The sequence below is a fragment of the Procambarus clarkii genome, chromosome 14 (assembly GCF_040958095.1).
Source record: "Procambarus clarkii isolate CNS0578487 chromosome 14, FALCON_Pclarkii_2.0, whole genome shotgun sequence".
NCBI lineage: Eukaryota > Metazoa > Arthropoda > Malacostraca > Decapoda > Cambaridae > Procambarus > Procambarus clarkii.
The window spans coordinates 10,146,211-10,159,855 of NC_091163.1; the positions used below are offsets into that span (position 1 = coordinate 10,146,211).

General features: G+C 43.4%; 1 protein-coding gene across 4 annotated transcripts in view; it reads left to right on the top strand.

The window, feature by feature from the left end:
• Imp (IGF-II mRNA-binding protein) overlaps nt 1-13,645 on the top strand; it is a 426,087-nt gene that overhangs the window by 42,993 nt on the left and 369,449 nt on the right. Inside the window, exons 2-3 of one of the 4 annotated variants that reach the window (XM_069324367.1) lie at nt 6,947-7,084; nt 7,257-10,992. The exons of 2 other annotated variants lie outside the window; for them this stretch is intronic. In XM_069324367.1, coding sequence (XP_069180468.1) covers nt 8,746-10,476 — 1,731 coding nt within the window. In that variant the 5' untranslated portion in view covers nt 6,947-7,084; nt 7,257-8,745 and the 3' untranslated portion in view covers nt 10,477-10,992. Of the gene's footprint in view, nt 1-6,946; nt 7,085-7,256; nt 10,993-13,645 lie in introns of those variants that run through there. One more of the 4 variants, XM_069324368.1, reaches the window with a different exon arrangement.

Consider the following 13,645-nt stretch of genomic DNA (forward strand, 5'->3'; position numbering starts at 1 on the left):
CGGATTGGCCATACCCGCTTAACTCACAGGCACTTAATGGAGCGCCACCCTGCTCTTTATTGTCCAAACTGCATTGTCCCTCTTACGGTCGTGCATATCCTTGTTGAATGTCAGGATTTCTAGGACGTACATGTGTCTTGCTTCCTGACTGTCCCTCGCGGTCACTTATGCCTAGATAGAATCCTTAGTGAATCGGATACCCCTTAATATTGTTCGCCTTATGTGTTTTTGTTCTCGTATTGTCATCCTTAGTGATATGTAGCGCCTCTTGAATACCCCGCGCATTTGATAGTGCTACTTAGTCTTCCCGGCTTTGTACCTTCTTTTGACAATTACTTACTTGCTCCAGTACTATCTCATTTGCATATTGGTCATAGACAAGGACACAAACTATAGTACTTTATTATCCTTTGCAGATGACACTAGGATTTATGAAAATAAACATAGAGGACACTGCAAACCTCCAATCAGACGTAAATCAGGTGTTTCAATGGGTTACAGAAAATATGGTATTTAATGAAGCTAAGTTCCAGCTCATGCGCCACGTGAAAAAATGAATATATAAAAACGGAAACCATATACAAAACTTGGTCAAATCATAACATTGAACGAAGAACCAATGTAAAGGATCTGGGTGTACTCATGTCAGAAGACCTTACCTTTAAAGAACACAATAAAGTAGCTGTCACAACTGCAAGAAAAATGACAGGTTGGATAACAAGAACCTTTCACACTAGAGATGCTATACCGATGATGATACTCTTCAAGATGCTAGTGCTCTCTCGAGTGGAATACTCAGTAAATTACTATAATCCAATCAGTAAAACATCTAAATTATTGGGACCGATTAAAATGCCTAAATCTGTAATCTCTTGAGTGCAGACGGGAGAGATACATAATAATCTACAAGTGGAAAATATTAGAGGGGCTGGTCCCAAACCTGCACACAGAAATAACATCACATGAGACCAGGAGGCATGGCAGGATGTGCAGAATACCCCCGTTGAAGAGCACAGGTGCAACAGGTACTCTGAGAGAGAACTCTATCAACATCAGAGGCCAGAGACTGTTGAACGCGCTTCCAATACACATTCCTTCTTGCTTGATACCTGCTTGATGGGATGATAATACCACTATATGATATATATGATGATATCATGGGAGGATGATACCACTATGCTGTTGGTTGCAGCGGCATACCAACCACAGCCCGGTTGTTCCGGCACTCCTTGAAGAAAATGATCTAGTTTTCTGCAAGGGATACCTGATGTCCACGGTTGTTCCGGCAATATTTCTTATGCTCGCTGGAAGGGTGTTGAACAACCGCGGACTTCTGATGTTTATACAGTGTTCTCTGATTGTGCCTATGGCACCTCTGCTCTTCACTGGTTCTATTCTGCATTTTCTTCCATATCGTTCACTCCAGTATGTTGTTATTTTACTGTTTAGATTTGGGACCTGTCCCTCCAGTATTTTCCAACACATAAGTGGGATAACTGGCCGACCCCTCACAGTGCTCAAGAGAGAACTTGATTAGCACCTGCAATGAATACCTTGCAGGTGTCAATCAAGTTGCAAGGAATACATTGCAACTTGATTGACAGTTGAGAGGCGGGTGGAAAGAGCCAGAGCTCAACCCCCGCAAGGACAACCAGGTGAATACAACTAGGTGAATACAAGGAAGGTAAACCCGTCTGAGAAAAACCAGCTCCGCTCGGGGCCAGGCCTGAGGGGTAGAAGAACTCTGAGAACGCCATCAAGCAGGTCAAGCAAGCAGCAGGGAAGTGCCCCGGGTCCTGCATAACACCAAGGTCATAGTGTGCACCTCACGGACTCTCACCCCTGCACCCCCCCCCCTCCCCCGGCCTCACTTGTATGGTACACCATGAACCTGCATGTCATCTGCTCTCTTCATCTCTGGTGGTGGTCCGATGGTGATAGCGGCTGTGGTGGTGGAGGTAGTGGCTGTGGTGGTGGTGGTAGGGGCTGTGGTGGTGATGGTAGCGGCTGTGGTGGTGATGGTAGCGGCTGTGGTGGTGATGGTAGCGGCTGTGGTGGTAGTGGTAGCGGCTGTGGTGGTAGTGGTAGCGGCTGTGGTGGTAGTAAATATTGATCCCTATCAATATGTACAAGGATTCAGACCCAAACAGCCAGGAGCACTATGCACCATGGCGTACCTGGTTCCTTAACCATTCCATCTGGGGTGTGGAGTTTTCAGTTGCATATTGGCTTGGGGACCATTCAAGTTTGTTCACATTTGTGGTGCTCACGTGGCCCCACCAAGTGAGGTGATTCGATGAAATATCTATGCCCAAGCTTAACACCACGTGCTGTCGGGTCGTTGGGGATATAGCCTCGGCTACCAATGACTTTTGTACAGTTACGGTGGTCGAGTTGTTAAGAAACCAGGTACGCCATGGTGCATAGTGCTCCTGGCTGTCTGGGTTCGAATCCTTTTGGGGTGTAGAGTTTTCCACACCCCAGACGGGTGTGGAAAACACCCTTATATTATATATATAATATATAATATATATAATATTCTGGTAGCAGTGTTTCTTCTAAACATATGTTGTTGAATATGACCGAAAGGATAAGATTAATGATTCTAACATGAATCTTCTCAATATTTTTTGTTTTTCTTCACTGTTGAGGGAAGTTGAAAAATTAAATCTCCAGAAGTTCATTTTCACACTATTTGGTCTAACGCCTAGGGAAGCGTTTTGCAAGGCACTCCTTACATTTTCAAAGTCAAATTTTCCATACTCTGCCAAGGATGATATTCGCTTGGGGTGAGGCGACACAGGACACAATTAAGACGAACAAGTGGATCAATGGCACAATGGATATTAATAGGACATTGCATGTTCTATGATCTTGGTTCTACTTTTTCTGTGTTGGTTCGGGGTTTTGAAGTGGGTAGAATGTAATTGTGTAAATTGGCTGTTGATTGCTGGTTTTGACTCTTTGATGTGTAGGGCCTCGCTGATGTCGAGTCTCCTGTTGTCGTTGTTCCTGTTGATAATTTCTGTGTTGCTTGTTAAGATTTTTTTGGTGATGGTCTGGTTGTGTGAGGAAATTATATGCTCCTTGATGGAGCCCTGTTGCTTGTACATTGTTAATCGCCTAGAGAAACGTTGTTGTCTTGCCTATATACTTAGATCTTTGGGGCTGACAGTCCCCAAGTGGGCATGTGAAGGCTTAGACAACATAAGTCTTTTTTAATGCATTCTGTTTGGTGTCTGGGGAGTTCTTCATAAGTAGGTTTGCCGTCTTCTTGTTTTTGTAGTAAATTGTTAATTGTATCTTCTGATTTGTGTCTGTGGGGGATAACGTTCCTCTCAATAATATCTTTCAGGACACTTTCCTCCGTTTTATGAGCCGTCGAAAAGAAGTTTCTGTAAAACACTCTAATAGGAGGTACAGGTGTTGTGTTAGTTGATTCTTCAGTGGTTGCATGGCATGTCACCTTTCTTTTAATGACGTCTTCAACATAACCATTAGAGAAGCCGTTATTTACTATGATCAGCCTTACTCTACTGAGTTCCTCGTCGACCTGCTTCCAACCAGAGCTGTGAGTGAGAGCTCGGTCGACGTAAGCATTGACAACACTCAGTTTGTACCTGTCCGGGCAGTCACTATTGGCATTAAGGCACAGTCCTAAATTCGTTTCCTTAGTGTGGACTACAGTGTGGAAGCCTTCATTCTTTTCCGCAACTGTTACATCTAGAAAGGGCAGCTTCCCATCACTCTCCATCTCGTAAGTGAAAACACCGAATTTTGCTCGAATGCCTCCTTCAACTGCTGCAAACGACTGACATCGGGTACCTGCATAAATATGTCGTCAACGTACCTGCAGTATATGACAGGTTTTAAGTCCATGTCAACTAAGACCCTCTGCTCTGTACCCACGTAAAAATTCGCAAGCAGCACACCTAAGGGAGAACCCATGACGCAACCCGTCCTCTTAAAAATAACGTCACTTTTGGCTCGTATGCGCGCTATGGCCAAATTTGGACGTAATTTTAAATGAAATCGACTCACAAAAGTGACGTTCTGTTCCGTTTTCTATTTGAGTCGTCCGGCGTACGCACAGAGGTTATAAGAAGACACTTTAAATTAACGTTTTTCATAACGTTTTGAAACTTTATAAGAATTTCCTGCCCACCTAACCTATCAGAGGACCCTTAACTTACTGTTGTTGAAAAAAAAAATCCCAAATTTATTTTCATTTTTTTTTTTCATTTTCAAATTACGTCCAAATTCGGCCATACGGGCAAACAGCCAAAAGCGATATTCTTTTTAAGAGGACAGGTTGCATGACGAGACCATCTACTTGTTTATACATGTGCCCATTGGAACTCAAGAATGGTGCCTCTTTCGTGCAAGCTTCGAGTAACTTCCTCAATATGCTCTCTGGCATGTCTGGACGGGTACAAGCTGGATCCCCATAAGTTCAAGAGTTCCTACATTCTTGTAAAGCCACTAGCACGTGTAGCATTTCGGGCAAGATCTTAATCCTATGTTCCCTGGAATACAGCCCCGCCATATCGATTTTAGCAACCAGGTACACAGTTTACTGTTGAGTAAACAGAGGCTACAGTTAAGGATTGGTGACCAGTAAATCCTCCCCGGCCAGAATACGATCCCAGGCCAAAATGCTCACAAAACGCCAGGCGAGCGTCTTACCACTACACCACGGAGACTGCTAATAATGTTGGACGACCTTGCCTTCAAAAAACACAATAAAGTAGCCATCACAACTGCAAGATAAATGACAGGTTGGATAACAAGAACCTGTCAAACAAGGGATACCACACCAATGATACTTTTCAAGACACTAGTGCTCTCTCAGAGCAGAATATTCTTGCATAGTAACAACCCCTTTCAAAGCTGGAGAAATTGCTGAACTGGAGAGTTCAGAACTGCAAAAATAGGTTTCTGCTAGTATCCACTCAATTAAACATTTAAATTATTTGAACCGATTAAAATTATTAAATCTGTATTGTGAAGAATGGAGGTGAGAGAGATACATAATAACTTGCAGCTAATATACACTTGGAACTTCCAATAGATACCTGATCAACTAGGCTGTGATTTATACATCAGACTGCGAGCAGCCACGTCCAATAGTCTGGTTGACGAGACCACCAACCAGGAGGCCTGGTCAGAGACCTGGACGTGGGGACGTTGACCGTGGGAATCAATGCAAAGTAACCTCAAGGTAACTTCCGTCCAGGCCACTGTCCATCCTCTCCCGTTTCCCGCTCTTGTTCTCCCACTCTGAGACTATGGAGGCTGTTGCCCAGTACATCGTTACTTTGTCAGAAATAGAAACCTAGTTCCCCTCCTCCTTCATCAGTGGGTAAGAAGACTTCTGTCCTTTCCGCACTTTTGCCGTTTTGGTTCCTGCTTTTCCTTTATCTGTAGATGAGTTGGCTGATCTGCCCTTGATTTTACCTCTGGTCCTGTCCCTGGTGAAGTGTTGTTTCTATCTGTAGTCGTCCACCCTCCTTTGACCCGCTCCTCCCTGGCAGCAGCTCCCTCTCCAGACCTCGTCAGTTTGCCTCTTCTCCATCCTACCGCCCTCTCAACACCCACACAGTTGACGATACTTTCTTTTAACCCAATACCCAAGTCTTGGCTGATTTATATATCTGAAGAATCTTGAACTTGCCATACAGCTTTCATGCATATCTAAATATATGTCTTTGAAGGACTTAAGAAACTTATGGTGATAAGGATGACTCGGAGCCAGATACAGTCCGTTACTCCTATAGACAACTTTAGCTCTCTTGAATCATTAATTCTCTCTCTTGAATAAATGTAGCTATTCTAGTATCACTAACTTGTAGCATCCAACTGCAATAATTCTGCAGATGAGTCACAAGCAATATCTCTTGATTTGAGGACTCCACACAAGTCTGGGAGACGTTACTAGGATGACAGAGTGTAAGACATCTCTACCCGATGGCACTTGTTCACAAAAGGACTGGTCTTCCCATGCTCATGAGATGGTGGGACCTACTGCCTTTGTCTGACAAGACAGACGTGCCTAACCCAATCTTGTCTCAACTCTCAGATCCGACCAATCCCAGAGCAGCTCGTATGCCCATGAGGAAAATGTTCAAGGAGGTTTCAGACGCTCTACAGTGGTGTGACTGACTCCAAGCATGTTGAGTGAGCTGACCTCATCTGCGTCATCTGCGTGGGGCAGTTGGGTGACCTCGGCCAACCCGCCCTAGGGCAGGTTGGGTCAGATGAATTACCTCTCACTTCTCTGATACCACCAACTCTCCTGTAATAACACCTCCAAACTTGGCTGAATGCATGTCCCCTGGACACAAACTGTAGCTCTTGCCAAATCTAACCATGGCATCCCACAACTGCCATCATGGTACCATTAACCTGATGACATGAGGGGCTGTTAACCGATACCACACTTAAGGATGCCGACCCCATGCATGGCCAGTGCACAGGAGTGCACATTAAACTGTGCACATGGCACTGGGTGAACTGTGCTGTGAAAAGCTCCGTACCCGATGGCACAGTCCTTGCACCACTGCTATTTTTTATCCTTATCTCGGATATACACACACACAAAACTAGTCACAGCTTTGTGTCATCCTTTACTGATAATACAAAAATCAGCATGAAAATTTTCTTTGTTGAAGACGTGGGAAAACTGCAATCTGATATAAGAAAGTCTTCAATTGGGCAACTGAAAATATCATGATGTTTAGCGGTGATAAGTTCCAGGTACTTAAGTATGATGGAAATGAGGAACTTAAAACCACAGTAATGCTAATACAATTTAAATCACTGGTGCTGTCCTGTCTTGAGTACTTCGCAGTACTCACTTAAGTGAAAGTGAAAAAAGTAAATTTTTCCACCATCACAGAAAACTAAAAAAAAATTTGAACATTGACTTTGGTAACATTTGTTACAGCGTGTGACACCATACTTTGTGGACTCGTTCTATACTTGTACTGTCCCGCGAGTGTTGTCCGGCATGAGGCCGCACCCCTGCAGGCAGTAGTAGTAGAGCAGCTCAGTCGTCCTCTTCCTGAATCCTCTGCCTTCGAAGGTGAGAGGTTGTGTTCATCAATGTCTGCTTGTTTGTTTCTCTGAATATAAATGTTAATTGTTATATTTTGTGTAGGTTACTAAAGTCCTAAGATTAAATCAATGAAATTTTAATGGTCAATTGTCTGATTTTGCTTGATACTTTCTGCTCCTAACAGACATTTCGTTCACAGGTTTGTGAGGTCGTGCAATCTGTAATCATGCCAAAGACAGACAGATGGAGGGATGAATGTCATATACGGCTTCACTGCACTCTTGGAAGATAGGGAAAGTCTTGACCATGTGCAATACATGACCTGCCATTTCATTATTTACAACTCGAATTTGAAGCCTGCTGAACTTTGAGAAGAACAGGCAAAGCATCCAACAGACCAAGAACACTTTCTCGAATCCTTGAAGGCCAAGAGATATAGATATGATTAAAGAGGTACATTACCCTAACTTAGATTCAAACTACCACATCAGTCCCTTCTTCAAGTTTCCTATAAGGTGGCATACCAATGCATCAGAGAGCAGGCTTCTCATTCAACTCTGGAAAAAAATAGTTAAATCTTGTGCCATTCATATAGTGGAACTAGGTTTGGGAATAGAGGCAGCCAAGATGATGGAAATGTCTTGGTCCAGCAATGTCATCACAGGGAGAGTTGCAAATATGAGCTGCGAAATCTTAGACCAAGTTCGTCAGGAGATTCAAGACAATTCTCTTCCATAACCACACAATTCCTATGGTTGGAAGAATCTGCTGACGTTTCCAACATGTCTACTAATTGTATTTATCTAGTACATCAAGGATAATGAAATTAAAGCTCCTCTTTTGCAAGGCTTTGCAAACAGCGAAGGCAGCAGATATTTTCAGTCTTGGAAGAAGTTTTTGAGAAGCATACGATCATGTGGGAGAAGGTAGGGTCTGTCTGCACGGATGGTGCCCCAACCATGATAGGGTGCCGGTCTGGCTTCACTGCTTTGGTGGATTACCAGATATCATCACGAATCATTATGTTCTCCATCGCCAATGGCAGCAGCGACACTGTCGACTCGCCTTAAAGAAATTGTCTAATTAAAGTTTCATCTGGGGTCACTCCTTAAGACTGTGTTAAAGTTGCTTTGTGAGGTGGTAGTGAGGGAGCATAAAGTCTCCGCCTCGTTTCTTTTCACTCAGAAGTGAGGTGACTCTCACATGGGATGAGTCCTGACCCATATTGCAGAGCTCCATGCTGAAATTGCATTGTTCCTCAGAGAATGTCAAAATAACTATGGTTATAAATTTGAATACAATTTTCCTCTTTGTCCTATCTGGCAGAAAACTGCAATCACAAGAATGGCCTCAAATGCAAGGTTCAAATGATAATAGTCCTGTTTGTGCAGAGAGGGTAGAAGCCTTCAAGATGATCTCCCTCTGGAAGTGTAGAGTCCAAGAAGGGAATTTAGAAAACTTTCCAATCTTGGATGAGAAACTGGAGGATAGTATTGTTAGTTCCTTGCTTGGAGAAATTATAGTTACTCGCTAATTACTTTCCCAAGTACTATGCATAATCTGAATGGATTCAGTAGCCTTTGAAGGTTCAAGGTTTGAAGGTTCCTTCAGTAGCCTTTACAAATGAAGGTACGTACACAGAGGACAACAAAGAGATTAGTGAAATTCTAAGAAGCCAGTATGAGGCTATGTTTAGCACACCAATAAACAACATGAAAGTTGATGACCCAGACAGCTTCTTTATGAATGACATTCAAGCTGCAGATAATATAACGGATATTACCACAAACTCGGAAGACTTTGAAAGAGAAATTGATAATATGCCTATGCACTCAGCTCCTGGGCCTGACTCATGGAATTCAATATTCATAAAGAAATGTAAAGTACCAGTAGCGAGAGCACTCAGCGTAATATGGAGAAAGAGCCTGGATACAGGGGAGATACCAGCAGCACTTAAATCTGCAGATATAGCTCCGTTGCACAAGGGGGGGAGTAAAGCCTTGGCAAAAAATTATAGGCCAGTTGCACTAACATCACACATAATAAAAGTGTTTGAAAGAGTGATTAGGAATCAAATTTCTAGTTTTATGGAAAACAATGAATTGCACAATCCAGGACAACATGGATTTAGAGCGGGAAGATCCTGTCTGTCACAGTTACTTAACCACTATGACAAAATCACAGAAGCCCTAGAAGAAAAGCAAAATGCAGATGTTGTATACACAGACTTTGCAAAGGCGTTCGACAAATGTGACCATGGGGTGATAGCTCACAAAATGAGGTCAATGGGAATAACTGGAAAAGTAGGACGCTGGATACTCAATTTCCTGTCGAACAGAACACAAAGAGTAACAGTCAATCAGATAAAATCGAGTCCAAGCGATGTTAAAAGCTCTGTACCTCAAGGTACAGTCCTTGCACCGCTACTGTTCCTTATTCTCATATCTGATATAGACAAAAATACACGCCACAGCTTCGTGTCGTCCTTTGCAGATGACACAAAAATCAGCATGAAAATTACCTCTGCTGAAGACATTGAAAAACTACAAGCAGATGTCAACAAAGTTTTTGATTGGGCAGCAGAAAATAACATGATGTTTAACAGTGATAAATTTCAGGTACTCAGGTACGGCAAAAATGAGGATCTGAAACATAATACAGGGTACAAAACACAATCGAATCTTCCCATAGTAGGAAAACAGCATGTCAAGGATTTGGGAATAATGATGTCCGACGATCTAACGTTTAGGGAGCATAACCAAGCAAATATCGCGTCAGCCAGAAAAATGATCGGATGGATTACGAGAACTTTCAAATCCAGGGATCCCATCACAATGGTTGTACTCTTCAAGTCATTTGTGCTGTCCCGTCTCGAGTACTGCTCAGTACTCACTTCCCCCTTCAGAGCAGGAGAGATTGCTGAAATAGAGGGAATACAGAGAACATATACGGCACGCATAGACGAGATAAAACACCTAAATTATTGGGATCGTCTCAAAGCTCTCCAAATGTACTCTCTAGAAAGGAGACGAGAGAGATACCAAATAATATACACCTGGAAAATACTGGAGGGTCAGGTCCCAAATCTACACAGTAAAATAACAACGTACTGGAGTGAACGATATGGAAGAAAATGCAAGATTGAACCTGTGAAGAGCAGAGGTGTCATAGGCGCAATCAGAGAGCACTGTATAAACATCAGGGGTCCGCGGTTGTTCAACGTCCTCCCAGCGAGCATAAGAAATATTGCCGGAACAACCGTGGACATCTTCAAGAGAAAACTGGACGGTTTTCTAAGAGAAGTTCCGGATCAGCCGGGCTGTGGTGGGTACGTGGCCCTGCGGGCCGCTCCAAGCAACAGCCTGGTGGACCAAACTCTCACAAGTCGAGCCTGGCCTCGGGCCGGGCTTGGGGAGTAGAAGAACTCCCAGAACCCCATCAACCAGGTATCAACCAGGTAACAACCTTTCCTGACAGACAGGTGTTAATGACAACTTTAAGGAGGACCTGCAGATGAACCAGTGTTGAAACAATATTCCGTGCCCTACCGTTGTCTGACTTTCAGGGTAAACAGATGATAGTTTACCCTAGAAGTACGAGAGCAATGCAGATGATTTCCATTTCTAACTACCTATTTATGTGAGAAGGCATTCTCCACTACGCTGTACATCAAAACTATAGCAAAGAACTGCGTCGAAGAAGGGCGGTCCATGACATGAGGGGTGAACCAGCCCTCTCCCCAACAGCCTCCAAGATTCAAGAAACAGCACTCACAACAACAACAAAATGCATTGATGAGTTCAATTTGAATATCCTACTTTTTCATGTCTCGGCAAGATTATCCATCCTCTTAACTTTCTCTGTTCTTTATATATCAGTCATGATCAGTATTGCCATCTTTAATGTATAATTTTTGGAGAATGAGAAAAATAAATTGTTAAGGATTTCACTTAAATTTACTTTATCCTTGTATTAATGTAACATATGTTATCCCAGTACAGTCTGTCCTATGGAAAAACATCGCTTTTCGCTCGTATGCATTACGTAAGGCCAGTAATTGTCGTACTAGAAAATGGAAGCAGCTTGCGAAAGTTACATACTGTCCTTTTTCTGTTTTGGGTCCTCTGGTAGGTTAGGAGAGTACGTTAAATTTACCGTTTTCTTGACGTTGGGAACCTTAAGAGGACGGGCTGCCCAGTAACCAGGTGTAAGGGCATGGTGGGCCGTGATGCCTTACTTATCCCAAAAAAGCAGTATGAGGTGTGATGGGTCTTGGAATCGCCAATTACACTCCGGTGTACTCTACCTTAAAACGAGTTGATGTCCCTCCAGAGCACTCGACGATGTCTGCCCTGAAGTGCCACAGCGCACTATTCTCGAGAGCTCCTCTCTGTTGGGGCCCTTCTCTCCTCCCCAGATGTCACTGTTCACTGTTGGGGAAAGACCCCAGATCCAGGACTGCTGTCCTGGATCCAGAAAGACCACAGAACCAGGACTGCTACCAAATTATCTTTGCACAGCTTCACCATCATGCATGGCGCACAGATTGTACCACAACCTCCCAGCACTTCCTCTAGAAGTTACATAGGAGCCTTAAACACCGAGCCTTTGGTGCTATCCTCACCCTCTATCCAGCTCTACCACATGCTCTCAAGAGAGCAGACAGACTGCCCTCTAAGATAGTACAGTGGAACCTCGTATAATGACTTTAATCCGTTCCGGCGCCGTGGTCATCATGTGAAACTGACGTCATTCAAAACGAAGTTTCCGATTGAAAAGAATGTAAATAGAAATAATCCGTTCTACCACCGAAAAACAACAATATGATATTCGATGTTTTAAATAATGGAGCAGCCTACCTTATAAACACTGAACAAACCTTTATGACATTTTTCTTTCTTCAGATTTGTTCAATATTTTTTTTCCTTTTTTGTATGCCAAAAGGTTCGTTCGGTGTTAGTCAGGTAGGCTGCTCCATGTTCCTTAAATAAAAAAAAAAATAAAAAAAAACAGTTGAAACAATTTGAAAAATGAACAAATGCCATAAAGGTTCGTTCAGTGTTTGTTGGGTAGGCTGCTCCATTATGACAATCTTTGTTTCAAATGTGTTCCATTTGTTTTGTATTTTTCATTTATTTCTCAATAATGAAGCAGCCTACCCGACAAACACTGAACCAACGTATATGGCATTTGTCCATTTTTCAAATTGTTTCAACTGTTTTTTTTATTTTTCGTTTTTGTTTTATTTAAGAAACATGGAGCAGTCAACCTGCCGAACGAACCTTTTTGACATTTGTTCTGTTTTTCAAAATTCTCTTTTTTTTTTTTCATTTTTTATAAGAAACATGGAGCAGCCTATCTGATAAACACCGAACAAACCTTTTTGACATTTGTTCTTAATTTAAAAAAAAAAATAATTTTCTTTTTCTACAAAAAAGTCAGTGTTTTGCAATATCCCTGCATCAACAGCATTTTTAAACAAAGGAAAATAATTTATTTGCATCGTTGGAGGCGTCCGAAAATGTGTGAGAAGCAGCCCCCAACCCCACCATGTGGTGTTGACGTTATTCAAACGAGCGCTAATGAGACGAATGGCAATCGGGGTGTTCGTTACCCAAAATGGTCGCCATTTGAGACGGTCGTCACTCGAGGTTCTACTGTACATGGTAGCTGATAGAATTTATACTTTCCGGAGGCTTATACCTCTCCAGAAAGGAAAAAAGCTTGAGCGCACCTTTACACAGTCAAATCCTGGTTAGCGAATCAGTCAATTCTCCTCCCTTTCTTGCCAAGGCGCCAGGCGTCATGCTACGTCATGGCCAGGTTCCCCTTCTTTCTACCAAGTCTGTCTTGTCTCATGTGCCTTCTTCTCATCCTTCTCCTCTGACTCTTAGCTCTTCCTGCCACCTGTCAGTGCGAGCTGATGTCCATCACTCTCCCAGCGGCCATCGTGTTGTTTTCTCTCGTTCTGCTTCTGTTGAGATACTTGAATCTGTTGCGCAGTACATTGTTGCTAGGATGCCTGTCTCTTTGAGTCAGATGCGAAAGCCTGGCTCTTCTCCTTCCTCCTCCCCGGCAGGCGCTTTCTGCCTTGCCCCCCTATCTCTGACTCTATCGCTCCATCCCCTCCCGTTTCGGTGGATGTGCCCCGTTCCTGCTATGGATTGCATATCAGCAAGGGTTGCTGCCCTTGCTGATATGCACTTCCTGGTTTCTGCCCCTCCTGCTGCTGTCCTCGACCCTCGGTTGCCCCCCCCCCCCCTCCTCCTCCTCCTCCTCCTCCTCCTCCAGACCCTGCTGGTCTGCCTCTGGTTGATCCTCCCGCTCTCTTCCCTCCATCCTTACTCAGTTTACCCATGCCCCCCTAACCCTGAATTTGATGATCCTGATTTTCTTTAACGTGCTATGTTCCTTTTTCCCCTTTGTTTCTTCATTGTCCATTGTTGCTGTCCTTTCTCTTCTTGTCGATGTCTATTCTTCAATGGAATATTCGCGGATATTACAACATTTCCCATGAACTCCAACTTCTGATTTCGCAGTTTTCGCCCCTTTGTGTCTGTCTCTAGGAGCCGATGCTTGGTGCTCGTC